General features: G+C 41.8%; 1 protein-coding gene across 1 annotated transcript in view; it reads right to left on the bottom strand.

The window, feature by feature from the left end:
• Window positions 1-11,537: 11,537 nt before the first annotated feature.
• Window positions 11,538-27,409, bottom strand: part of LOC111145307 (pancreatic lipase related protein 3) — a 33,390-nt gene continuing 17,518 nt past the window's right edge. The window contains exons 5-12 of the mRNA XM_022500145.1: window positions 27,025-27,133; window positions 23,471-23,590; window positions 23,265-23,387; window positions 20,036-20,154; window positions 16,551-16,683; window positions 14,509-14,620; window positions 11,878-12,045; window positions 11,538-11,601 (exon numbers count right to left, since the gene is read on the bottom strand). Of these exons, the coding sequence (XP_022355853.1) occupies window positions 11,538-11,601; window positions 11,878-12,045; window positions 14,509-14,620; window positions 16,551-16,683; window positions 20,036-20,154; window positions 23,265-23,387; window positions 23,471-23,590; window positions 27,025-27,133 (948 nt within the window). The remainder of the gene's footprint in view (window positions 11,602-11,877; window positions 12,046-14,508; window positions 14,621-16,550; window positions 16,684-20,035; window positions 20,155-23,264; window positions 23,388-23,470; window positions 23,591-27,024; window positions 27,134-27,409) is intronic.

The following is a 27,409-nucleotide window of genomic DNA, read 5'->3' as shown; positions in this document are numbered from 1 at the left end:
AAATAGTTTTCATGTTTTTAAAAAAGATTGTTATTTTTTAAAAAAAAGATTTATTTATTATTATTTTTTTATTGAGAGAGAGAAAGAGAGAGTGAGGTGAGGAGGGGCAGAGGGAGAAGGAGAGAGAGTATCTCAAGCAGACCCCCTACTGAGCAGGGAGCCTGATTTGGCACTTGATCCCAGGACTTTGGGATCATGACCTGAGTCAAAGGCAGATGCTTAACCGACTGAGCCACCCAGGCGCCTCTACATGATTTTCTGTTTTTGTTTTGTTTTGTTTTATTTTGTTTTGTTTTGTTTTAAGTTCTTTATGTTCTTAGGGTTATCCCACGGGATATGAATCAATTAACTGTTATAAAATCACTTGGAGTGGTTTTTCTTTGTGTGATTATGAAAATCAACCAGATACACACTCAAGTTCATTTATTTGATTTTGCTTTCAATATTTAGGGATTGCTTTTCTATTCGTTTATTTTGTTATGTAATCATGGAAAACACTTACATGATTCCAGAACCAAATATACAAACTCAGTTCATTGAGAAAAGTCAAGTTTTGTTTCTGTCTTCTTCACCCGATTTCCCTTCTTGCCACTGGTAATCATTTAATTTTTTAAAAAGTTGATCCTTTTGTTTTTTTAAATGCAGTCAAGTAGATATATATCTGTATCCTCCCTTTCTTATTAATAATGTTTTTAGAAACATTAACCCCTCAACTGGAATATAAGAGGCATTTCTTAAGACAAAATATATATTTAAAGAATAAGTTTTTTTTTTCAGCAAATATTGCCAGTTGGTAGCAAGAGCACACAGCCGTCTCTAGAAGAGTCATCCCAAGCTGCGTGCTCATGGCTCCCATCTCCAGTTGGCACAGGCTGCTTGCGGAATGAGTTTTGCAATCATCCTTCCAGCAATGATACGTAGAAAAAAAATGAGACACTATAGATTTTTACTTTTTATCTTTTTTTTTCTCTCTCTCTCCGTCTCTCTCTTTTGTTTTAGAGAGAGATAAAGCAGAGGGGTAGAGCATTGGAAGAGAGAGAATCTCAAGCAAACTCCACACCCAGCCTGGAGCCTGATACAAGGCTTGATCTCACGACCCTGACATCATGACTGGAGCCCAAACCGAGTCTGATGCTTTACTGACTGAGCCACCCAGATGCCCCAGTTTTTACTTTTTGATTTACTGGCTCTTTGTTGATCAAATCAGTGAGAGAAACAACAGACCACATCCAAGGCACAATCTTCCCCAAATGCGTCCACATATCTTCCCCTCAATGCCATCTACACCCCCTGTTTCTCTGCTGCTTCTATTATTAAGTAAGTAAGTAATTTGCATTTTTTTTTTCCTTCGTAGTCATCAAACTGGTTCATTGCCAGGGCAACTAGAAATGATGAACCCTTATTTCAGGGTTCAGTAGGCCTGTATGCTCTATTGATTAAGTTCCAAACATCTTTTTGGTTTCCGTTGCTCCTATGGTCCAAAACATGTAAAACATTCACCTTTTTGCAGTACTGCTGACTGACTTTGGAGCCAGACTTCCTGAGTCTGATTCCTGTCTCTGTCATTTACTGGCTGTGTGATTTTTGGCCAGTTGCTTAACCTCTCTGTGCTTATATGCCTCATCTGCATAAGTACCTATCTCATAGGGTTGTCCTGAAAATTGAATCAGAAAATGTACAAAGCCCTTGGAATTATAGTTGGCAGACAATGGGTGCCCACTGGATTTTAGTTTTTATTATTATTCTGCTGATCTCTTCCTGATTTAGATTGTTCCTGTAAAAGATCATGTCAACCTGTTTAATCTTCTGTAAATTCCCTGAAGTGATTTATTTTACTTCTACTAATTAAACCTAACAGTTTTCCCTCCTATAGTGCAAATGATTTGATCAATTTCTCCCACTTAACATATAACTCAGTAATTTAATTCTTATATGACCATATTGCCAAGCTTGAATTTAATAAATACTGAAAAACATGTGATTGATATTTTATTTTCAATATTACATTTAAAGATTCTAGACTAGCTATGAGACAATTCTTTTTTTATTTGTATAGATACCACAATTATGTCTCTAATCATGCAGGTTTATACAAATTTCAGATAAAACTGCTCTCAGGTTAATTCAGTTTAAAAGGGAAGTTTGCCTAAAATGGGCTAACCTAAATGGTTAGTCACATAACAACATATTTTTAGTACATTGGGTGATTAGATGAGACTTTAATAGTAATTATGATTAAAACTTTTGAGAGAATGGATAAAGAGATGGGGTATTTCACCAGGAAACTGGAATTTGTAAAGAGGAACCAAGTAGAAACATGTAGAACAAAAATGAGATAACTAAAATTGAGTCCAGTGGTTGGGTTTACTAGCATGTCAGAAACAACAGAAGAGAAAATTAGTATTTTGGAAGAAAGAGCAGTGAGAAGTATCCAGATTAAAGCACAGAGAAAGAAACCTGGTAAATATAGAAAAAGCTATAAACCACATACAGTACACAAAGACAAAATCTAATACATGTGTGTGTGATCTCCCAGAGGAGAGGAAAGAAAGAATGAGGAAAAAGCAACATTAGAAAAGGTACTGGCTGAAAATTTTTCAAAACTGGTAAAAGACCCTAAATAGCCAAAGTATCTTAAGAACGGAGTTAGAGACATCACACTTCCTGATCTTGAATTATATTATAAAACATAGTCATCAAAACAGTGTGGTCCTGTCATAAAAACAAATAGACCAATGGACCAGAAGAAAGAGTCCAGAAATAAGTCTAAGTGTAAATGATCAACTAATTTTGACAAGGACGTCGAGAATATAGGATGGGGCAAGGACAGTCTTTTCAGTAAATGGTGCTGGGAAAACTGGATATCCACCTGCGAAAGAATGAAGTTGGATTCTTATGCCATAAGCAAACCAACTCAAAATAGATTAAAGACTTAAAGACCTGAAACTGTAAAACTCCTACAAGAAAGTATAGGCAGTAAGTTCCTTGGCATTGGTCATGGTGATGAGTTTTTGGATATGACACAAAAAGCTCAGGCAAGAAAAGCAGAAATGAACGAATGGGACTACATCAAACTAAAAAGCTTTTGCACCGCAAAGGAAGCCATTAACAAAATGAAAAGGCAGCCTACAGATCGGAAGAAGATATTTGCAAATCATATTTCTAATTAGGGGTTAATAGACAAATTATATATGGAACTCATAAAACTCAATGGCAAAACCAAACCAAATCAAACCAATCTGTGTCCTCCCAAAACCCCAAATAGTCTGACTAAAACATGGACAAAGGAACCTGAATAGACATTTTCCAAAGATGGCTAACCTACAGCCAATAGGTAGATGACAGTGGTGCTCAACATCATTACTCTTCATGGAAATATAAAACAAAACCATAATGAGATACCTCACGCCTGTTAGAACGGCCATTATCAAAGAGAGAAGAGATACAAAGTGTTGGTGAGGATATGGAGGAAAGAAAACCCAGGTGCACTGTTGGTGGGAATGTAAATTGGAACAGCCACTCCCGAAAACAGGATGTTTTCTAAAAATCTAAAAATAGAACTACCATATAACTGAGCAACCCCTCTTCTGGGTATTCTTGGATACCCAAAGGAAATGAAATCAGTACCTTGGAAATCAGCATCCATTAAAGTTGAATATAGGCCAACTCCATCAATCTGTAATTCCAGTCCTAGGTTTGTACTCAAAATAAATGCATACAAAATATATGTTCAAAAATATTTGTACATACAAAAATATTCATAGAAGCATTATTTGTAATAGCTTCACACCAGAAACAACTCAAGTGTCTATCAACTATAGGGTGGATAAATAAATTGTCACACAAATGTTCTATACAGCATTGAAAAAGATCAAACTGGTATTATTTGCAACGATTCTATAGACATAATGTTGGACAAGCCAAGAATGAACACATACCGTACTTGTGTCCAGTTTAAACAACAAACCAAACCAACCTATGGTAAGAGAAATCAAAATGGTGGTTACTTTGGGTGAGTCATGACTGGGAGAGATAGAAAGGAGACTTCTATGATGTCATTAGGATTCTTTTTTTTTAAATATTTATTTATTTGATAGAGATCACAAGTAGTCAGAGAGGCAGGCAGAGAGAGCGGAGGAAGCAGGCTCCCTGCTGAGCAGAGAGCCTGATGCGGGGCTCGATCCCAGGACCCTGGGATCATGACCTGAGCCAAAGGCAGAGGCTTCAACCCACTGAGCCACCTAGGTGTCCCTCATCAGGATTCTTTTTGAAAGAGTTCATGTTGCTGTGTTTACTTTGAAAAAATACATTGAGCTGCACCTTTATGATTTATGCCCTTTCTTGGATACATTGTTATACTTCAATAAAAAGTTCAAATGAAAGCAAAATGTGGCCGCTGGGTGCTAGGGGCTTCCTTCCTCTCTGGCACCTGGGTTATACTGTGAACATTCAGCATCGCTTTCTAGCATTTGCTCTCTTTACCAGTCTGGAATTCACCCAATGGCCCCAGTTACTCTCTTTCTAAGCCTCCCCAGCCAGCAGTGTGGGAGCCCAACCTCTGCCCATGGAGTGAACAACCGACGGAGAGAGCATGTGTCAGAATTAAGGAAAGAGCTCTGCAAACAGGGGTTACTCAGATGACAAGATGTACAAAGAAACGGCAGGGTTTTGCCCGATTCAATGCAAAGTATCAGCACCCCAAGGATCCACTAGTCACAGAATTTTTCCGTAGTCTCATAAAAATGGAAATGCACCTAACTTTAAATCAGCTGCCGCGGAGCAACCTCTTGTCCTTTTGCAATGAAGGGTGACCTAAATTAAAATGAAAAACAGTTCTAGAAACTCATGTTGCCTGATTAAATACTGATTATTTAACCCCCGACATTCAAGTTGCCGTACCTTTTTCTAGCTTTTTATTTACTCCGTAACACGAGCAACGTGATATTTCAGATGAACTGGTGTATTGATATCGTATGAAACTGAAATCAATGGCTGGTGAAATTCTGTTAAAAAATAAACTTGGGGGGCGCCTGGGTGGCTCAGTGGGTTAAGCCGCTGCCTTCGGCTCAGGTCATGGTCTCAGGGTCCTGTTATCGAGCCCCGCATCGGGCTCTCTGCTCAGCAGGGAGCCTGCTTCTTCCTCTCTCTCTGCCTGCCTCTCTGCCTGCTTGTGATCTCACTCTGTCGGGTAAATAAATAAAATCTTTAAAAAAAAAAAAAAAAAAACTTGGCCGCTTGGACTAAAACACTCTTGTCACTTTAAAAAAACAAAACCTGGGGCGCCTGGGTGGCTCAGTGGGTTGGGGCCTCTGCCTTCGGCTCAGGTCGTGATCCCAGGGTCCTGGGATCGAGCCCCACATCGGGTTGTCTGCTCCGCAGGGAGCCTGCTTCCTCCTCTCTCTCTGCCTGCCTCTCTGCCTACTTGTGATCTCTGTCAAATAAATAAATAAAATCTTTAAAAAAAAAAACAACAAAAAAAACCTACCCGTTAATTGTGTTAAATTGGTTTGTCGACAAAGCTTAAATGCTTTCCTCACACTCTGGTGCCTGCTGTTCAATCAAGGGGAAAGTTCGGTCTCTGGAGAGAAATATCTTTATTGATTACTACACCAAGAGCAATTACATCGAAACAGAGGCTAGTGGGTAAGACCTTTCGGTTCTTATATAACCTTATGACAGATACTGAAGAACACACGCAACGTGTACCCTTTCTGCTCACACGCCCTCGACATTCTGTGAAGTCCGAAGCTTAGTGCTCACATGCCTTGTTCACAGGTATGGTCCTTGTCCCACCTAAAACATGGGCTAGGGACAATTCTCAGTACGCCGGCAAAGTACAGGTCCTCCGGCTTTTCTGGCCTTACTTATTGCAAGTCATGCACTTGATGAACACAGTGAAATGTGCTCCGTGTTTTATAGAGTCCAATATACACCGTTATTACTCCGAGAGCAACAATCATTTTTGTTTTGTTTTTAACAATATTCTACCTTTTCACATGCTGTTATTCTTAAATTTCAAGATTGGCTCCAAACAGGAATTTTAGCCAGAATAAGATAATAAGATCTAGAGAACTGAAAGTTTCTCTGCACATAGGTAGAGGTTTGATCCGTTACAAATGCAGACCGTCCTGTGGTTTGTCGATCATTAAGGAGGCGCAGGACGACGCAGTGTGCTCGCTCTGCCACTAGAGGGCCCCCTGACAAATATATGAAACCAAGCAAGCAAGGCTTTCCACAATAAAAAGACAAATCAAACTTCAGGAAAACATGAATTTATTGTGTACATCACCAAAGCATAAAAATACCTAATTAGGGCTTTATATGGTTGGAGAGAATTATGACCACACAAGAAAATCCAAATTTTATTTTTTTATTGATTGATTCACCCACATCATTAATGGATTCTGTGATCAGGCTGAGACCTGAGATCCTCAAATTCATATTTCCATGCTCTATTCTCTATGTTAAATTTTAAAATATTGCAGAAGTTCAAAAAAGAATAACCTTCTGTTTCTGAGATTTCAGAAACCATCGTCTTGCCCTGTTGGTATGAAATAGTGTGTCCCATGTTCCATGTGTCTTCTGCATTTTGCCTTTTCCATGCTGTGTGTTTTGGACTCCCTGGGCCCGTCTCCCCTCTGTGATAACCAGTTTCTGGTCCCGAAAATCCACCAGCCTTTGTCAGTGTCCGTAAAAGAAACATCTGTCAATAAGACAGATAATGTTGCATTTTCCCTTCAGCTTCACAGAGAAAGCAAATGGCACTGTGCATAGTAAAAACATTGTAAAAACATTGTAAGCAAAACACCTGAGAAAGTAACCCTCTTTGAAAAAGGTCTCATTCTAGCTGGTTGACTTAAATACGTTTTGTTGTGCGAACAAAATTGAAATTCCTTTCTTTTCTCCAGAAGCAATAAATACACATGTCTTTGCATTTTTAGGCCAGAAGGGAGTCACTAAATTTCCCTTTTCTTACACTTGCATGTGGAATAATGATTTGGATGGAGCTTTTACTTAAACAAAGAGCCTGAAAGTCTTACCTCAATGAACGGTGTGCAAAGCGTAGCCTACTGCTGTTTGTGTGATGAGTGTTCAAGTGGTAATCTCTTTTGCCACATACTCACATATTTCTAATCTTAAATTCTTTGAAGTGTGAGGTTTCCTGTGGTTGTTGAGAAACGATGGGCTGAAGCTTGGTTATTCCATCTGTTTTCATGACCAGTGGGCATCGTTCTGCCATTGGCTCAGGGCCATTGGAGTGCGTCACAGATGAGCCTGAGGTGAGTGTGTTGGTCACGTTCTGGGTGGTGTCATCTTATATCCACTGGGCTTGGCCTCTGCTCCCTCTGTCTGGGACCCTCCAGGAAATGACTGCTCCTCTGGCCATAGCACATAGTCAACAGATTCAAATTTCAAAATGGAATCACTTGTGAGAACGTATGTGGTGACCACAGATTTCAAAGTTTGGTTTTTTTTTTTTTTTTTTTTTTTTGACAGAGAGAGAACACAAGGAGGCAGAGAAGCAGGGAGAGAGAGAGGCGGAAGTAGGCTCCCGGCTGAGCAGAGAGCCCGATGCGGGGTTCGATCCCAGGACCCTGGGATCATGACTTGAGCTGAAGGCAGAGGCTTTAACACACTGAGCCACTCAGGTGCCCCAACCACAGATTTCAGAAATGAAAAATGCCTGATTTCAGTCTGCTAGTATCACTTTCACACGAGATCAATGAGCAGAGAGCGAAGAAGGTGAGAAGAGTAGTATTTTCTTTGCTTTGATCTCTCTGTGCCTGCTTCGATCACAGTGCTTGCCCGGATAGATTCTCAACAAGGATTTCCTTCCCTGCATCCTTTTCCTGCTCGGTGCTGTGCAGAGTGCGGGAGCGGGGGTAGCTTGTGTTCTGCATGTAAAACCTCATTACTCCACACAATGCCCAGCACAGGAGAAAAACAGGATAACTCAGTGAATGTGTGTTCAATGAATGAATGAAAGAACGTCCTACGAAAAGAAAGAAAAAAGTACGCGACTGAGTCAAGACTAAATGTTTGCAAAATGCAAATATAGAAAATAGGCTGCCCAAGGAAGAAAACATTGGCCTCCAATCTTTGGCTCAGTCGACCCAGGTATGCAGCCTCTCATATTGGCATGAAATCTAGTAGACACTCCACTCTCCTAAGACTTAAATCATTCACAGCAGAACTTTTAGAGCCGCACATGTAAAATAAGGAAGCCCATCCGGTATTATAAGTACGTATTTGGAGGGGGGAAGAAAAGCATAACACAAAGCACGCCTATCATTTTTATTACACGATCTACAGAAAGTAAAGATTTACAAAATCTTTTTAGTCAGAAAGTATATGAAAAAAGATTGATTTTTCCCAAGTGGAGTAGAAAAGGCCCCAGGAGAAACATGAGATTTTTATGTTTATTAAACATGAGCTGAGGTTTTAAGAGGCTGCGAAACAATAACTTGGCATATGTTTCTGTTCCTGAGGCCCTGGGCTTACTCTGGACACTTGCAGAGTCAACAAAACCTGGGAGCTCTAGAAAGCGGGGTAATTCCTATTATCCACTCCGATCTTTGAGGAGCCTGGGGAGAGTCACAGCCGGGTATCTGAGTCTTCCTCAGCTTTGCAGGACCCTTTATTGTCTACCTCCTCTAGCCCCAGACAGAACGCAGAATTCAATGGCTTTTCCATAATGGATATTCACACGCCATTGGCTCCCTTGTCTGCTCTCCCCAGAGCACAAACTCTTGCCAGCAAACCCTTCTGTGGGCACTTTCTCCTCTTAGCCTGACGCGTTAACCAGATTCCAAGCCATCCAACGTTCTCTTCTACTCACAACTCTCATTGGTATAGCCCTTCCAGCTTTATAAGGTGCGAATACATACACTACTCTTTAAGTGGAAAGAGAGAGCATGAGTGAGCTCGAGAGACCTACAAGGGGCTCAATTCCCAATGCCCAATGTGGAGGAACCCAGGTCTTGTCACGTCTCTCGACCAAAGAACTGGTTTACAGGAAGCACACAGGATGGAGAAATGCTTGACGTGAGACCAAGAGGGTTGCAGCAGTTGCATGTGAGGAAATTCCCAGGACAAGTGACCGGGTTTACCTAATAACTGGTGTGCAGGAAGGAGCAGAGGAGTTGTCACAGGTGGAAAGAGACTGAGGGACGAGTCAGTCAGAGGCCCTATAGGGATATTGCTTGGCTCCCACTTTTAAAAAACTCACTGCCAAAAGACACTGTTCAGGCGATCTTGGAAATTTCAAAACTACCTCAATATAAGAGGATATTGAGGAATTACCGTTAATTTTTTTTTAGTTAATCTTAAGTTCATTTAAACATGATTATTGTTGGAGCCGCCTGGGGGTGCTCAGTCAGTGAAGTGTCTGACTGTTGATCTCAGCTCAGGTCTTAATCTCAGGGTCATGAGTTCAGGCCCTGAGTTGGGTTCCACGCTGGGCATGGAACCTACTTAAGAAAATGATTATTGTTAATCTTTGTACAGTGGATACTGTACATATGTTCAACAATTTGAAATATAAATGGGAAGGAGTATGGTAAAACCGAACAGGTTTGAAGGTGAGCATTTGGGGTGACAGGATGACAAGGTATGGGTGAATCAATGGCAATGAGAGGTGGAGGAAGTCAACAGCCCACTGGGTTTGAAGTCACTCATCAGCATTAATGGCGGTCCATGCAAGGAGCAGGACTTGCCCCAACATCTGCTGGTTCAAAATACCAAGTGACCATAATGCAGGGCACGGAGAGAGAAGGGGCATCATTTTTCAGTGCTTTCCCAGGGAACAAACACATGGAAAACAATGTCATCATTCTATACTTTCAGAATCCCTCTGCTTAGATAGGCCATGCACACTTTTTCATCCTCATGACATTCTTACAATGCGGGGGGAAAAAAAAAAGGACAGTAAGACCTATGGAACAAAAAGTTTGTGTTTTATTAAAATAGGTTGCCAGAAGTTAATTGACTCCCATTTGTCTTTCCAAGCTTAGAAAGAGCCAGCCAAGAGGCCTCTTGGGCAAGGAGGCAGGCCAGGACTCACAGAGCCTGGTGCTGCTGGTGGAGCTTCCTGCTGGTAGCCAAGCCCTTCTCAAAAAAAAAAAAAAAAAACACAGAGAAAGGCTGGGCAGAGAACAGTGGAGGGTCAGGACAGCTGCTGGCACAGGAAGGTGTCCTGCCCCCAGAGAGATGGGGCCCTCTCCACTGCCAGGCTGCAGAGGGGGTTGGCCTGCCACACTGTTAGTAGGACTCAGAGACTCGGACCCTCCCCTGGGCTGCTCATGGCCACCCTGCTCCTGGGCTGGCCTAGGCCTTGGGCTGACACACCCACCAGAGAGTAGACAACCAGCCAGTTCATGCCAAACGTGTCTGCATCTCCTTTCCTCCTTCACTGAGTCTCATGCTCCAATCAGTCTTCCATCTCCCACTTGCACGATGGGAAAGAGACACCCCACTTGGTTCTCTGATTTCTGCCCCAACACAAGTTTAAGTACATCCAGGGGCCTCTTCTTGAGGTCCACTTGGCGGCAAGGCACCAAGGAGAATCAAGAAAACTCCTGCAGAGGCTTTTACAGCATTTCCTTTCAACAACATTTACAGTACAGTGCTGTGGGCTAAACACTAAGCCCATTAGAAAACAGAGCAGATAAAAACAGTCATCTTTGATTTGCACTGGATACAGACAATTGAATTACAAAAAACTGAAGCAAAGCTTTAAAAAATGGACACATTTAAATATTACAGGATTATTATTACAAACACAAAGGGACAGTCAGGGGCATTACAAATGAAACGCTGCCTTTAGGCCAAATGCAAACTTGCAATGGGGCTTTCAAGGCCCAGAGAGGAGGAGTCATTTTCTCCGAGCAGGAGGCCTCCAGAGAAGGGGCTGATGATTCTCAGGGACTATTGCCAAGTGTTGGACATATCACAGATCAGCCCCTGAATTTCTTTTACTTCACACACACTTGAAGACAAGGAACACCTTGGAAATACTAATGTATTCTCATCGGTTTTCATTATTAATACATAGACATATCAACCCACAGGGTTATCTATCATCTACATACCATGAACCATAGCCTTACTTTGTCTTAGCAAGATTAACAACATAATAAATATTCTTTAAATCATTCTAGAATAATGCTTATTCTACCTGGAAATACTCAAAATGTACCTCAAGTACTCACCAGGCAGTGTCTCACTTTTGCCCAGTGAATTTATACCATGACACTTTGGCATCACGTCATCTCATTCAGGGAAATTCCAACACAGCTTTATTTTGGCACTGATACCCGCGTTCCTGCATATGACCATACTATACTCTGTCCTAGGACTCAGTCTGTTTTCAAGGCCCTTACAAAGCTTGTCAAGGAGAAAAACATTCTATGTAGAAAACAGCAACAACTGTACTTTTCTACCTCATTCATGATGGTCTACTTTGGTTCAGATACCAACCAGAAGATTCTTTCTTTCATCACTTCCATTAAATAAATCCATCAAGACTGTATCTGAATTTAGCATGGTTTCAGGATCTGGGCAATATTGGGTCCCATGATATCCTGGCTACAGAAGGTAGATCTGAAAAATTTTCAAGGAAAACAAAAGGATATTAAAATGACTCTATGGGGCAAAAGACACATGGTAGATCTAATTGAATGAGTAATTATTATTTTGTAAACACTTTTACAAATATAATGTTTATTTCTTAAATAAGTTTCCTTTTCTTTAATTATAAAATGTTAAGATGTACAAATTTTTACACAAGTTGCAAATTTCAAATTCTACGGAGGTTTCAAATACCATTAAAAATTTAAAAAGTTTGTCTGAAAATTCAAGGGAAAAGGTAATACTTACTCATATCCATATTTTCCAGATATATCTTTTACCACCTCTGCTCCCAACTTATTCTGAGAATGCCCAAACAAATGTTCCTTCCAAATGAACTCAATATTTGTAACACTTCCAACATTAACGTCTGCATCAATTAATTTTGTGTAAGTCATGCCTGGCTTCAGTGTTCCACTGTAAACAGAAAGATAAGACTCATGAGCTCACACCGGGTATTCTCAATATTCAAGTGGAGCCGCATCTGTGTGTACGATGAGAGAGAAAGTCGTGGCTGCTGGCATCTGCTCACAGAGATTTACTCTTTTCGCTCACGTCAATCAGCGTCTTGGAATACCAGCGTTCTGAAGCTTGAAAGGAAGGGCGAGGGAAATGGGAAGCTTGACTAGTTGACGTTGGGGAATGCCTAGAGAGGCATTATCTCGATGGGATCTCCACAATGAAAGGTCTGGTTTTGGCTTTAGAGTCTCAGAAACTAGATTTTATTGACACCAGGAAATGATCACGCTGTCTAGGAGGAGCTGAATTCACAGAAAACTGATCTCTCTGTTCCCAATGGGGAAATGCTTTCTTTTTATTAATCAAAATGTCCTCCGACTCTCTCCCTGGTAACTTCTTTATCTGGACGAAAAGATTCACGTAACCAAGGTAGTCATCCAGAGCATGGCAACAGAGCAGAGGGAAATGGATTCTCTTGATGCATAAGGCACATCTTACCCTAGCCAAAATTAGACCAGATGTGATTTCCCTATTCCTGCTGCTTCGTTTTTCCATTGTTAATGTATTGTCTAGCTCCTCTCCCTGGAAGATAAGCCCCACAAGGACAGGACCTGTGGCTGTATTCTCAGCAATCAGAACAATTCCTGGCACACAGTGGGCATTTAAATGTTTGTTGAGTGAATGAATGACTGTTGCTATTCCTAGGGCCTGTCTTACTCTATTTTATATAGAATTAATTGCTTTAATTATCAGAAGGCAACTTTCCTTCCAGCTTCTTAGGGATAATCTCCCTGTTGCTCTTTGAACTGACTTGGCTCAGTGGACCTACTGTGCGGACCTTCATAGCAGTGCCATTAGAAGCCCACATGACTAACATAGAAGCCACAGGGTTTATAATAATTTAAGAATTATTCTTAAAAGAAGATTGGTGACTATGCAACCAGATGGTAAACTCCTTCTTTAGATATTTGCAAAAGAAATGCAGAGACGTCAAAGTAGTCTTACAATTTTTAAAAAAGATTTTATTTATTTGAGAAAGAGTGCTCACAGGCACTAGGGGCAGAGGGAAAGAATCTCAAGCAGACTCCCGCTGAGCACAGAACCCCACGTGGGGCTCTGTCTCGTGACCCTGAGATCATGACCTGAGCCAAAACCGAGAGTCAGATGCTCAACCGATGGAGCCACCCAGGTGCCCCAAAATATTCTTGCAAATTTTTAGGTGGGTGGGAACTGCCTATTTGTTCCCCCCTGTCCCAGGTCAGAGGCCTTTGTGCAGGGCTCAAACTACCTAGCCTTGCTATGGGCCTGTGGGCCTCAGAGCCGCAGGCACACAATCGATCGTACTGAACGGCTTCCAGAGAACTAGCTTCATGGAGACATGAAGATCACGGAAAATGAGATAGGATAGGGAAGGGTACCTGGAACAGAGGAACAGCATGAGTGAAGTCAGGAAGAGAGGAAAAGGTGGATCTAGTCAATGCTAAGTACTGCAGTCAGGGTAACCTGATTGAGTTGAAGACCAACGAACCAGACACCAGACAGTGGGAGATGGGGATGGAAAGGTGGGCTGGAGCCTGTGCATTCACCAGGGGCCAGAGGGTCCCCGACTGAACCCACAGCTGCAGGTAGGGCTGCTGAGGCAAGAGGGTGTGCACAAAGGGCCAGAATGATTAACCTACCCCATCCTTCGACTGACAAAATAACCACAGAAACCTCTTGTTTATCATGCCTCTGCCCATTCTTTGAAGATGATGGAAAGTAAAGAGGCAAAAATCTAATCCATTCATTGGTTTGCAAAAAGGTAGCATCTAATTAGTGTGCATAACCTTAATTCTGAAACGGATTGCAGAATTAAACAACGTTAAATGAAATCTCTAATACAAAAATGCTAAGGCTGACCAAAGAAAAGACGAAAGGAAACTCAAGATAAAAGGGGACTTTAGCCAAAGGTAAAGGCTCAGTGAATGTCTCTGCTGAATTACTCCCACCTTTGACTATTTCAACACTTGTCCTATGTCTGTGGGTGCTACTCAGACAGCTTATTAGGAATCTGGCCATTTATACAAATGTCTTATTCCATAAGTAATTTGAATCTATACAATCAAAAACATACACTCCAATTTGCATAATGTTAATGGACTGGATAATAACTCTTGTTTGTTGTCCAGTTACTCTATTATCTAGATCTATAATTTTATGCTATTGTTTTCCAACCTCTTCTGTTTGTAGGTGGAACTGCAGAGAAAAGAGTGCCTATGATTTCTATTTTTACATCTGGAAAGCCGGAAGTGAAAAGAGTCAAATGGCAGCCCGTGGCATTCCCATTCCACTGTCAGAAGAGTGAGCTGCTGACTGAGCCAGTCTGCGCGAGTGCCCAGCACTGTGCCACCTGCTGCTTCCTTGTCCTTGGCCCCTGCCTACCTGGCCATCACAAACTCCTCCGTGTTCCCCGTTGTTCCACCTACACGGAGAAACAGGGTCCCTTGAGTGACGTTGTTTCCATCAAGTTTGACAGACAATTTGTGCCTCCAACCTGGAAATTAAAAAAAAGAAGAGTGAAAATGAAGAGGTGAAAACATGTGAAAAGCATGACCTCCTGGGCACTCAGATGTCAATGCAACTCTCAGCCTTGAACGTGGCTGTTCTTGCTCACGAAAAAGCACAACTTTATATAGCTTGAGTGACTTTGGTGAAAAGCTACATTTAAAAAGACATATACATGTACATGTTTTCATTTTATGAAAGTAAATAGTATCATGATATTCTTTAAAGAAAATCCTTTAATCTTCTGGGCATTTTTATGACTTTTAAAAATGGAAGCATGAGCTTTCTTTTGTCTGCTACACTTGTACCCTGCAGCATGTGCACTCTGCTGAGCTGGGTTTTGACTGGCCATGGTTTGACAACTCGTCCAGAATAAATCTAGAGAACCTAGCGAGCAAGAGGGTCTTGGGAGGTAAAGTGAGTTGTCTCTTCCCATCCCACCAGGCTCTGCACTCGGAATGTTCAGTTAGCCCAGGTTGGGGGCAGCACAAAGCCTGCCCACACACAGGACAAATCCCTTGAAAGTGGCCAAGGGTCACTTTTACAAAACCTGGAACGAAACACATCGTTCATTGTGAATTCTGAAATTGTATGCTTAAGAACACATTGGGGAAAGTGCAATTCTTCCTAAAATTGTTTGAAAAAGGTCTAAAAGGAGAAAAGCCTCCAGAGAGAATTTTCAATTCCTGAGTTAATTGTTGCCAGATTTCTTCCCTCCGCAGCCCACACCCTGCCACCTCCACATGGAAACCCCCTCCCAGGCTCCCAGGGTCGGCATCGGCACTTTAACTCAGGATCTCTTTCTCTGCTCTCTTTCTTCTCATCTGACACATTTTTCTTGGGTAATTCCATCACCCGCCTCCACAGCTCTGATGGCTGTCTACACACAGGTGTACCTCTCAAGTCTCTGTAGATCACATCAGTCGCCCATATATCTGACTGCCTTGTGAGCACATCCTCCCCCTCCATCCCAAGGCATCGCAAAACCTGGTGAGTTAGAAACTGGGCCCATTAACTCCTTTAAGCCAGTTTTTCTTCATGTGCCATCAAGTTCAGTGAATAGAACATCCAGTGAGCCAGAATCATCCTTGACCTCTCGGCTTTCTGTATCCCTCACATCCATTCACAGGTTCATTGGGTTTCTACCTCCCATCTCCATACTCTCTCCCCATCTCCTACCTTTCTGTCCAGCTTTATTGAGATATAAACATTATGGATATGTACACCGTGACCGCAATACACACTTAATGATATATTGTGAAATGAATCGCACACGAAGTTAGTTTCCATCCATCACCTTCCATGGTGGTGAGGAAACACTTGTCCTAACAGGTCATTCTGCCTCCATCTTGTCTCCCTCTAATCCATGCAGCAACTAGAATGACTTTTTAAGAAACCAGTCTGATAATCTTAACACCCTTTGGTGGCCTTCCAGGAGCTATAGATAAAGTCCAAACTCCCTATATGGCACATGTTTCATTATTTGACTTAATTTACGTCTCCTGCCTCATCTCGTATTACTCTCTTCGGGGTCTCTGTGGTCCCAGCAGGGGGTTCTTCTTTCTCTCACTGTCTTTCACCTCCAGACACTGACCCATGCTGTTCCTTCTGCTTGGATGTTCCCACTTCCTTCTCCCTCTGACTCCTCTCTCAGGAATCCGCTTAGAAATCACCTTCCCTCAGGAAGCTCTGTTGATTTGGTTATGGACGTCCCTCCTTTGCACGTCTATTATCAGAACGTTTATTACCCAGGATTAAAACTCCCCTCTAGTCTGTACTCACTGTTTTGCTTCCTCACTGCAGCCTCAGCTTCTGGCCCGGTGCCCAGTGATTTAGTAGACACTCAGTAAAAACTGTTGAATTTTTAACAATAAGTACCTTAAAGCATGACAATAAAAAAACTGAGCTACAATACTTACGGGCAAATGGGGAAAGAGACCCAGTGCTTAAAAAATAATATGATCTATTAGGCTGCATATTTTTGAGGTGAAATCTATCAGCAAAATGACCCATTGTTGGGCAACCTTCTTTGGGACAATGGAAGCAATCTCCCTGGGGACAGAAAAGAAGAGGTAGGTTAGAAATGTAATTAGAAATGTTGGCCTTCAATAAACTCTAGATACATTATTAAACTATAATAAATCTTTGACATTTAAATAAAGCATATGCATTTAAAAATGACTAAGTTGCCCAGTAGGCTACCCTGTCTTCCAAAAACAAAACAAAATAAAACAAAAACAACCGAGGGCGGGGGGAAATGGCCTATTAGAAAAATGAGTAAATGCTATGAATAGATAACCCCCAGAAGAGGATAACGATGTAAAAAGCTGCTCAATCTTGCAAGTTGTCAGCAATGCACTAATGAAAACAACATACAATTTCTTACGCAGCAGAACTGCAGAAATTAAAACAATGTGCAACACCAAGTAGTGGTGAAGACGTGTGGAATTCTCGCTTGGTCCTGATGAGAATGTAAAATGGACAAACGTTGCAGAAAGCAATTTGGTCTTGTCTAATAGAGACAGAAATGTGGGGCTGGGTGGCTCCGTCGGTTAAGTGTCTGCCTCCTGATTTCAGCTCAGGTCGTGATCTGGGGTGGGGGGGATCAAGCCCCTTGTGGGGCTCTGCTTGTCCTTCTCCCTCTGCTCCTTCCTCTGCTTGCGCTCTCTCTCTCTCTCTCAAATAGATAAATAAAATCTTTTAAACAAGACAGAAATGTACATATGCTTTGACAATTTCACTTGTATTACACACCATAAGGAAGCTTCCACACAAGCACACTGGCAGACGTATGGAAGTGTTTACTGCAGAACTGCTTTTTTTTTTTTTTTTAAGATTTTATTTATTTATTCATTTGTCAGAAAGAAAGAGAGAGAGAGAGAGCACACAAGCAGGCAGAAAGGCAGAGAGAGAAGCAGGCTCCCTGCCGAGCAAGGAGCCCGATGTGGGACTCGATCCCAAGACCCTGGAATCATGACCCAAGCTGAAGGCAGGGGCTTAACCCACTGAGCCACCCAGCTGTCCCCAGAACTGCTTTTAATAGCTAACCCTGGAAGCAACCAACATGCTTGCTGGTAGGGGAGTGAAGAAATAAATTGTGACTGATTCCTAGAAAATAAATACATCAGATCTCTATATATCAATGTAGATCTCAATTCTAAAATTTAACAACAACAAAAAAGCAAATCCAGAAAGATACAGTATGATGCTATTAATCTCATACATATGGGATTCACCTCAAACCCTGCTTCAGGGGAGGGCGTGAAGGGAATGAAAGGGAATGAAATTTTGTCTGTGCATTCTAAGATCTAAAGCAAAACTAACAAAATGGGGATGCCTGGGTGGCTCAGTTGGTTAAGCGACTGCCTTCAGCTCAGGTCATGATCCTGGAGTCCCGGGATAGAGTCTCGCATTGGGCTCCCTGCTTGGCAGGGAGTCTGCTTCTCTCTCTGACCTTCCCACTTTCTCATGCTCAATCTCTCTCTCTCATTCTCTCTCATTCTCTCTCTCTCAAATAAATAAATAAATCTTAAAAAAAAAAAAACACAACAAAATGTTAACTTAAAAAAATCTGGGTAGCAGTGTTTTAATATTTGTTATTTTAGGTCTTGAACTTACGGATATATAAACCATGGACATTTAGGCTAGGATTATAGTAAAGCATCCCATGTAAAACTCTATTTTTAATAAAGAAAACTTATCACAATAATAAAAGGGCTCATATTTATTAGGTGCTTACCATGTGCCAGGCACTTTTTAAGCACGTTGTATGTGTTTAACTAATTAGTACTCATAAGCCTCTTTATTATTACAGTACTTTCAGCCTCCCTATCTAACAGATGCGGAAACCAAAGTGCAGAGCAGTTGAAGAATTTGTCCAATGATGCATGTCTAGTAAGTGAGGGAGCAAGGGTGTGAACCAGACAGCCCAATACTTGAACTCCTCCTTCATTTTACTTTATTTTATTTTATTATCTTATTTCATTTCATTTTATTCTATTTCATTCTGTTCTATTTGTTTCATTTCACTTCCTTTTTACGACTGTTTGGGTAGAAGCACAATAAAACATGTCAAGGAAATTGACTCCGTGTTCTCCAGTTTATAGCCATAATTAGTATCCATGTGGCACAGGTGTCTAAGTTTCTCCCATCTTGCAAATTGTAGCCCATTCTATCTGACCATCCTGTGCCTCTGAGGGCTTCTACCTGACTTTAGTAGAGTAAGTGCCAAGATCTCTTTAGCTACTCAGAGCAGCATTTGGGGCCAGAAGAAAGAGGAGGCAGAGCAGAAGAAGGTTACTGGGGAAATGCCAGGGTTTGGCTGGCAAGCTTCCTGAGCAGTTCACCAGGGCGTGCCATGGGTAAGAGCAGTTGGCTCCGGAGATGAGGAAGGTGGCCACAGGGTATCCAGTCACCTTGCTCTGGTTAAAAGGACAGAAACGGCTTATTCTTATCCCAACAGCACTTTAGTCTCAAAGTGCTATTACTTACAATAAACTCCAGCTGAAAACCCCACATTTTCTACCCTGATCAAAGAGGGAATTAGGTCTCTGAAGCATAAGAAGGAAAATCTTTCCACTTCCCACTACAAAATAGATTTTCTTTCTCCTTTTCATAGTGATAACAAAATGAAAAATACATTTAGTTCAGATCTGGCACCGTGCGCTTTATGACTCAAGCAAAATCAGATTTGGTATTTTGTCCCTTATTGATCTGTGTGGAGCTCCTGTGAGATATCTGTGCCTTAGTTCGGCTCTGTATAAATAATTAAATTTTAATAAAATAATTTTCACGTTCCAAGTAAATAGTAATATGTTTGGTTGTAGCTATTGATTGGTTCAGCCTTCTCGGGGCATCTTTGAAGATGACATTTAAAATATATACACAGGGGCGCCTGGGTGGCTCAGTGGATTAAAGCCGCCTTCGGCTCAGGTCATGATCCCAGGGTCCTGGGATCGAGCCCCACATCGGTCTCTCTGCTCCATGGGGAGCCTGCTTCCTCCTCTCTCTCTCTCTGCCTGCCTCTCCACCTACTTGTGATCTCTGTCTGTCAAATAAATAAATAAAATCTTTAAAATATATACACAGAAAAATGTTTGCCCTGGACTTCAGCCTGTTACACAGTAGCATCTAATTACTGCATAACAAATGGCCCCAAACACAAAATTGGATATAATCTTCAAAAGAGCTGAAACAACCAGAATACAAATAGTTGGTTTAGTTATTTAAGCCCTTCAGCAATCCTGCTACCGTTCGGTACTCTGCACAGAGAAAGAAAACTATTACTTCCCAAAATGGCAGATGCATTGTTTGCCATATACTCAAAGCACTAATTTTTCGTTGGCTGATCATGGTTCAAAAAATGACTTGCTAATTAAACTCCACTGCAAAATACTTAACTTACCGCTTTAAAAGAGTTGTAGGATCTACAAGGATAAGCAATAAATGCATCAGGATTGAGAACGCTTTCCATGTAGAAGCGATGACTGCGGGCATGGTTGCATTCAAAGAAGGAAGCCACTTCTGCGAAGACAATTTCCAATTAATTGATAGCAATAAATGGATTAACTGATAACTAATAGTAGGAGCCATTTCTTAGAAAAATAACTTAAAAAAAACATATTCTTGACGTGGGAAGTCCAGACAGCCAGACCTTGTATGTAGGCTGGATACAGCACAACCTTTATCTCAATAGCATATACCATTTTCTTTGTATCAGAGAATTCTTTGTGTGACCCTCAAGGGACATTCAAGCAGGGTAAATAAACAAATGCAAATGCAAATGATTCTGTGCTCTGTTATCTTCAATACTTTCCGAATCTTTGACTTAGCTTTAAAGCACTTAGAGCTTTCAGTATCCTTGTGCATACAACATCCCCACGTTAGATCAATTCCTTCTCTGCCTCCCTGTTTCTGCAGGAAGGCTGAACTCCCTCTTACTCAATCACAAAACAGCCAGCAATGTGAACCAGTGCACACCTTCAACTGAACACCGAGATGTGATAAGTGAGAGGTGTTATAATGAATGCTAAAGACAACTTAGTTTTGTCAATGTCAAGCATGACATTATGGCCACGAATATTTATTATTATTGCAATAATAAATAAGATCTAAATACATTTGTGCATTCTGAAGTTAGCATTCTAGTCCTTTATGCTCTCTATCTTACAGCAACATCTCTAGCATCTGCCGTGGACTATTCTTCCAATGACCTGCACAACTTGGTTGATCTTTGAGAAACTAGATTTTGTTATAGTATATGTGGTAGATCGTTATACTTCAATAGTGGCCTCCAGTGAGTCACTATTTTTTAGGTCCTCACCTCTTTGGAACAACAGATTACCACTCCTCCCTTCAAGAGCAAGGAGCGTATCTTTTTTCCCCCCACTCTCCCCACCCCACCCTGGATTGTAAGCTAGTCCCCTGACTTGCTTTGACCAGCAAAACATGGAGGAATTGACCCCGTACAAATTCAGGTCCTCAATCTTAAAAAAATTCTAGTACCCACTCTTACTTTCTTAGAACCCAGCTTTTCTGTTAAGAAATCCTGGTTAACTGGCTGGGAAGAAAGGCCCTTAAGAGGAACAGACCACTTACAGAAAAGAACCAGTACCAAGACCCCAGACATGGAAGACCATGTTGAACCTTCCCACCTAGCTTAACCCAGGGCAGCCCCCAACCAGATGCAATCACGTGACTCATCGCAAATCAAAGTCTGCCTAACTCTGCCTGAATCTTGACCCTCAGAAAAGTGGACAACAAAACCACTGTTCTTTTAAGCCATTCTGGTTTGCCATGCAATAGTTAGCTGAGACACGGTAACTTCAGAAAGCAGAGATCAATAATGGGCATCATCTTTTTTTTTTTTTTAAACAAGGGTGTCTCTTACATCGGGTTTTTTATATTCAGATTTATATTCACCATTAATTGTGATGTAGATAAGACAGTTCATTAGCATTTGGGAAATAAAAATTTTAAAAGTAACTGATTTCTTAGTAATAAATATAATGTAAAATCGAATATCTTCATGTTTTCAAACTCTTCTAAATCATACCATGAATGATACACATACTTTAAATAAAGTTGTAGGGAATTTTACGATGTCTTAAAATGGTCGCTTGTAATAAATGTGTTTTACTTGAATTAATTCTCTACAGATTTTCAAAAGTTCTGTGTATATATACAGTTATATAAAGAAATATTGTGATCTATATTTTATCCTAATAGAAGGGATTTTAAGTCATAATATGGAAAATAAGAAGAGAAATAAGTTTTATAATAGGCCTTATTGGAATGAATTTTGCTTATCTTTTCTTGCTGGAATTGGCTTTCTCATTCTGAGTGTCTGTAACTCACCAGTTTTTGTTTCTTTTCTTCCGGACGCATTGCAAATAGACACTTCTAATCACATTTACTCTTCAGAACAGATATTAAAACTTTGCACTTTGTCTCTAGAGAGGAGGACACTCTGGCCACTCTCAATGTCATGATCTGTGTATCTTTCCACTACAGTAGCCAATTGGAAGATCAAATAATTAGATCATCGGAAAAAAAAATTAGATCATCGAGATATTCTGACCATGTGAAATATGATGGTGAGATATTTAGTCATTTATTATCATATCATCATACATTATATTATTATGTATGATACATTTCATTATTTACATGATGATGATATGTAGATCCAGAGAATAATGAAATTCCCAAATAATAGCTTTTGGTGTCTTCTTACCAGACGCTCTATGGATATTATTCTTATCGGAAACTACTATAAAGGGTTAGATACTATTTGTTTAATTTGTGATTAATGTGTGATCCATAGTGATTCTGTTAATAAGTAAGTCAAATCCTATCTCTCTTCTGCTCCAAATCCTCCCATGTCTCCCAATTCACTTGAGTAAAAGTTGAAATCTTTGCAATGGTCCAAAAGCCCAGTATTCTCTCCTTCTGTCCCTTCTCTAACTAACTTCATGTCCACTACTCTTATCTTTCAATTCCCTCTAACCACGGTAGGCTCCTCACTGCCATGAACTTCCCAGGCAGGTTCCTGCCCCAGGCCCTTTACACTGGCTGCCTCCCACCCACTGGCTTGGATTGCCTTTCTCCCAGGTAACCTCATGGCTAAGTCCTTTAGGTTGTCTGTGGCCACCCTATCAAAAATCTTCTTTCCCCACTCGACCCCCACTAACACCAACACCTCATATTCAATTTTATGCTTTATTTTGTCTCCTTACTCTATTACTGTTTTTCTAGCAAATTAGAATATTAGCTCCATCACAGAGGGGTTTTTGTCTTTTGAATTCCTTCCTACATCTGCTGTTCCTAGAATAATGCCTGGCACATAGGGGACACTCAGTACGTCCTGCTGAATGAATAAACATATCCTCCTGTTTACACTGAGTGACTACAATATGCTAGACATTCTGATAGGCCCTGGGGATACAAAGATAACTAAGACATGGACCCTGACCTTGTGGGCCTCACAGCTAGTAGGAGCTTCATACATGTGACTGTGTTTTGGGTAAAGTATATTTTTAAATTATATTATGTGCAAAAGGGTGTGGATCCTGTCCAAGGAGGGAGCTGAGTGAATGTATAATAGCTAGCTTCATATTTTAAGAAGTATTTACCTTCCTTGTAAATGTTGAAGTCAAAGGTAAATAAAGGTGTAATTAAGTCTTCACATCCTGGCATGTGCTTCCCTCCATTTGGGTAAAAGTCAAGGTGACCACAAGCATTAATAGTTCCAGCACCTGAGATCAATAAAAGCAGTATAAATGCTTCTAAGATTCTTTTCCATGCTTCAGTGTAGTTTCTCTTTGTACTGAAAACTTACCAAACTCAAAGAGCAAGCGAACTGCGTTTGTATGAATGACATCGACAAAGTCGGCATCCGAGGGGTCCAGCCTAACCTCATTTGGAGTGTTGTGGAAATATGGCCCGGCTGGGTCCAACCCTGGGGAAAAGCACGGAAGGCCATTAGACCAACACACGTTCTCTCCAAGAGCACATTCATAGTGTTGTTGTTATTTTGGAGGGAGAGATTTACATAGGTCGAACACCACCCAAGACAAAGTACTGATACCTAAATTGAGCACATACATGCAGGTCGCTATACAATGTCAGATTCCTGTGCACAAGCAAGGCTGTGTCCAGACAATGCCAAAAAACATAGAAGAATCAAATGCTCGGGTCTGTACAGGGATTACCATCTCCATAACGAAGGTTATGGATCGCAGATGACCTCAAAAGCAACATCCGTAGGCAAAAATACAGATAAAAATAAAAGATAAGAGCTCTTCACTCTGTAAACATGAATCTACAAAGCAACATGCTTCAGCTTAGTTTTCAGCCATGGCTCATTATTTCCACTTCATTATACTATAAATGAAAAGCCTGACATCCGGTGACGTGAAGTGATTCAACAAGGTCATCATATACTGGAGGCAAAATGGACGAGTGTCTAGACCCTCAGCCCGCTCTGTCCTGTTCAAGTATCTAAGAGGGATAAAGGTTAGCTATGTAGAGGTCTCTACGATGTTATGTCCATTCACGGAGCCACTCATTTACACACTTGACACTTATTATCAAGCACTTACTATGTGCCAGGAGCTAGGTTCAGCACTTGAGTACAAGGAATAAGGCCTGGCCTTGTCCTCAAGGAGCTTTCTGTTGGATGGGGAAGACACCTCCATCCAGAGCTCTCAGTCCAGAGACCGAGGGGAGCCTAGGTCTTATGCGAGCACAGGGAAGGGACACAAAAACCGGTCTTGGGAAGTTGGGACATGCTTCTGCGGGACATGGAAATACAAGCAGAGATCTGAGGGACCAGGACACTCAGCCAAGGTAAAGAGGGGACAGCCGCACCCCAGGGGTAAGAAAGAGACTCTTCATGGCCTGCAGGTGAAACGGTTAAGCACATTTGGGAAACTATAACCGGTTTTTGAGGGCTGGGGTACAAAATTTTCGAACTGGGGGAAAGACAAAGCTAGCATTGTAAGGAGGGGCCAGGTGTAGTCTGAACCACGCAGAAGGGTTGGGACACCATCTGGTTGGCAATGGGAAGCTCTGACAGGTTTGCAAAAGGGGAGATGTACATTTTAGCAGAAGTCTCTGCTGTAAAGTGGAGACTGGGTCCCGGAGTGGAGAGGACTTGGAGCGGAGCTGCAGCTAACCCGTGGAAATACGGCAGAAGTGAGAAGTAAATGTTTGGGCCCCACGCCTGTAAGACACAACAGGCTCAGGATCGATCTTCAACTCTAGGAAGTTTGTTTGTTTCGTGTGCGATCGCCGACCAGCTGCAACTTCTGATGAAGTCAAGAACTCTGCAGAGATGCCTCCAAAATTAGGAGGCAGCCATCAGACTCTACTGATCAGAGAAGAGGCAAATAGCAGGGAAGTGGGGAACCTGCATTTGGGGGGTCCAGGAGAAAGACAGCAAGAGGTTCAACTTATACATGTCTTAAAATCTATCACTTAATTCTGCTTTGAACTGATTTTATGATAAAGCTCATATCTTTCTTGAGGTTTTGGTTCTTTTGTTACACAAGGAACATGATTGTTCCAAAACTAACCACTTGCAAGGACTATAGATTCCAACATCTAAATTATAGCCATTTTTGGATTTTCAGAGAGCCTTTAAAAGTATATTATTTTCTACTTACTCAACGGGATAATTCACTTGGCAGGAAGAATTAGGAGTTAAATAGTATCTGATTTTTGAAATCAAAATTGAGAAACACAAAATCTTCACAAATTTATGGTGACCCCATGTGATTGCAAACACATGAATAGCGATGTTCCTCCCTCTGATTTATGGCTGAAATGCCCACAGGCTGTGTAGGCCCCCAGATGTTCCCTCTTCACAAACTCTGCCCATTTCTTCACTCTCCCGGGCCTGAAAACTTAGAGCAAAGGGGGATTTTTGCTACACGAGGACTTCAGAATAAAAATACAATTTTATTATCTCAAAGAAGAAAGGCGGCCATGGGCTGGTGTTGGCGTTGGTGTTGGGATTTGGGAGCTGGAAGAAAGAGGAAGTTTTCAGCAGGAAAAGTCTGCTGTACCGGGAGGCTGCAGAGACCATACACTGTACATGTAACCTGGAGTTCTCAACTATTTTTAGGAAAAGATACTTAAAGTTCAAGTTTGAATTTAAAGCATAAGTATGTGTGTGTATATATGTACACACACAGAACTATAGTTTATTGTTTTAACCAACAGGAAATGTACACATACTGTGTGTCGGGCCTGGGGAGGGGTGGGCTAAGAGAGACTTTCTTAGTAGTTTAGAGTGTCTCAAAATAAACAGGTGAATGAATAATTATATATGTGTGTATATAGAACCATGCAACACAGAAGTTGCATTTTGGGATATAATAGAGGCGTATTTGAAAGGAGTTGGGAAGTAGAGAGAATTAACTCTGCCGGAGGACAGCGCACTTGAAATGAATCTTGAAAGGTGAATAGTGGCCATTTAGGGCAAAGGATAATAGCACCAAAATATGAAAAGCCACGATGAAGCATGAACCATTATGTGACGAGCTAAGAGGCTTTGGGCGACAGAAAGTTCTGGCAGTGAGTGGCAGCCCGTACTGGGAAACACGAGGCCTTGGTAGCACTTGTGGGGGACTGGGCTGGGGGACCTGTCACGAGTGGCCAAATCCAGGTGAGCGATGTAGAGGGCCTGAGCCGGGACAGTGGCCAGGACGCGGACAGGTGCAAAGCAGCCGAAGAGACCAGCACCTGCTGCCTGAATGTTGCTTGGGGATGCAGAGGAGAGAGAGGCCAGGCCAATTTGTAGTTACTGGAGCTGATACTTTGATCTCCCTCCATCTGACTCGATTAGTTCGGAAGTTGCAGTGCCGAAAAGGGAGATGATGATCTTCCTCGAAAATCTAATTCGCAGTATATCCTAAATCATGCTAATTCATCGTGTATGCATACCCGGTCTGCAACTTATTCTTAGACTTGACAGTATGTCCAGGGGTAATAGTCAACATTCTAGCAACTGGAACGGCGTGGGCACAGTTCCACACAGCCAGTGTCCACGGTGAGCTGTGACCGCGATATGTCCCGGACGTCCTTCCAGAACCGTCAGTGAGGCTCTGGCTCATTCTGGAGTGGCATGGCGCATGTTGTAACTCATAAGCCATCCTCTACTGCTGGGTGGGCAGCTCCCGATACTTTGCCACCGCAGGTGACCCCCAGCGAACATTCTTGAACATGGACCTACACCCTCCTACTTTGAAAACGCTGTCATGTGTAGTTGAGCCCCGTTCCCTCCTATCTCACATCCTCTTCTCTACTCCCGCTGGTGTTTCAGACACTGATTTTGTATGTAGACAAACATGGGAGCAGATTCCAGGCCCATGCCCAGGGCAGGCTTACCTGTTATCCTTCCAAGGCCTGGGACCCTGGACCCAGCTTCCCCAGCCAGATGTGCTCCCACGCTGTGGCCAATCAAGTGAACTTTAGAAGGAGAATATCCAAATTTTTTCTGATTGGGTTTTCAAAGGAAAACAGAACACATGTTTTTAAGAGACCAGGCAGAATGGCTTCCCTGTGCTCGACATAAGCTTATTTGTCCCTCTCACACACAGGCTGGCAACTGGTCAAAGGACAAAGTGACCCCCTGGCTCCTTGTCTGGCTGAAGGAGAAAGGACAGGGCAGGCCTGGAAGAATGACCTCTGTCAGGTTCTTCTCCCTGTGCTAAGGGGCCTTGTGGTCCTCAGGAAAAGAACCGTCCAGCAACCACGTCCAGCAACCACCATC

Source organism: Enhydra lutris, unplaced genomic scaffold (genome assembly GCF_002288905.1).
Source record: "Enhydra lutris kenyoni isolate GAN:26980312 unplaced genomic scaffold, ASM228890v2 scaffoldscaffold12, whole genome shotgun sequence".
Lineage (NCBI taxonomy): Eukaryota > Metazoa > Chordata > Mammalia > Carnivora > Mustelidae > Enhydra > Enhydra lutris.
The sequence above is the reverse complement of the archived record's forward strand: the minus strand, read 5'-3'. Positions and strand labels throughout refer to the sequence as shown.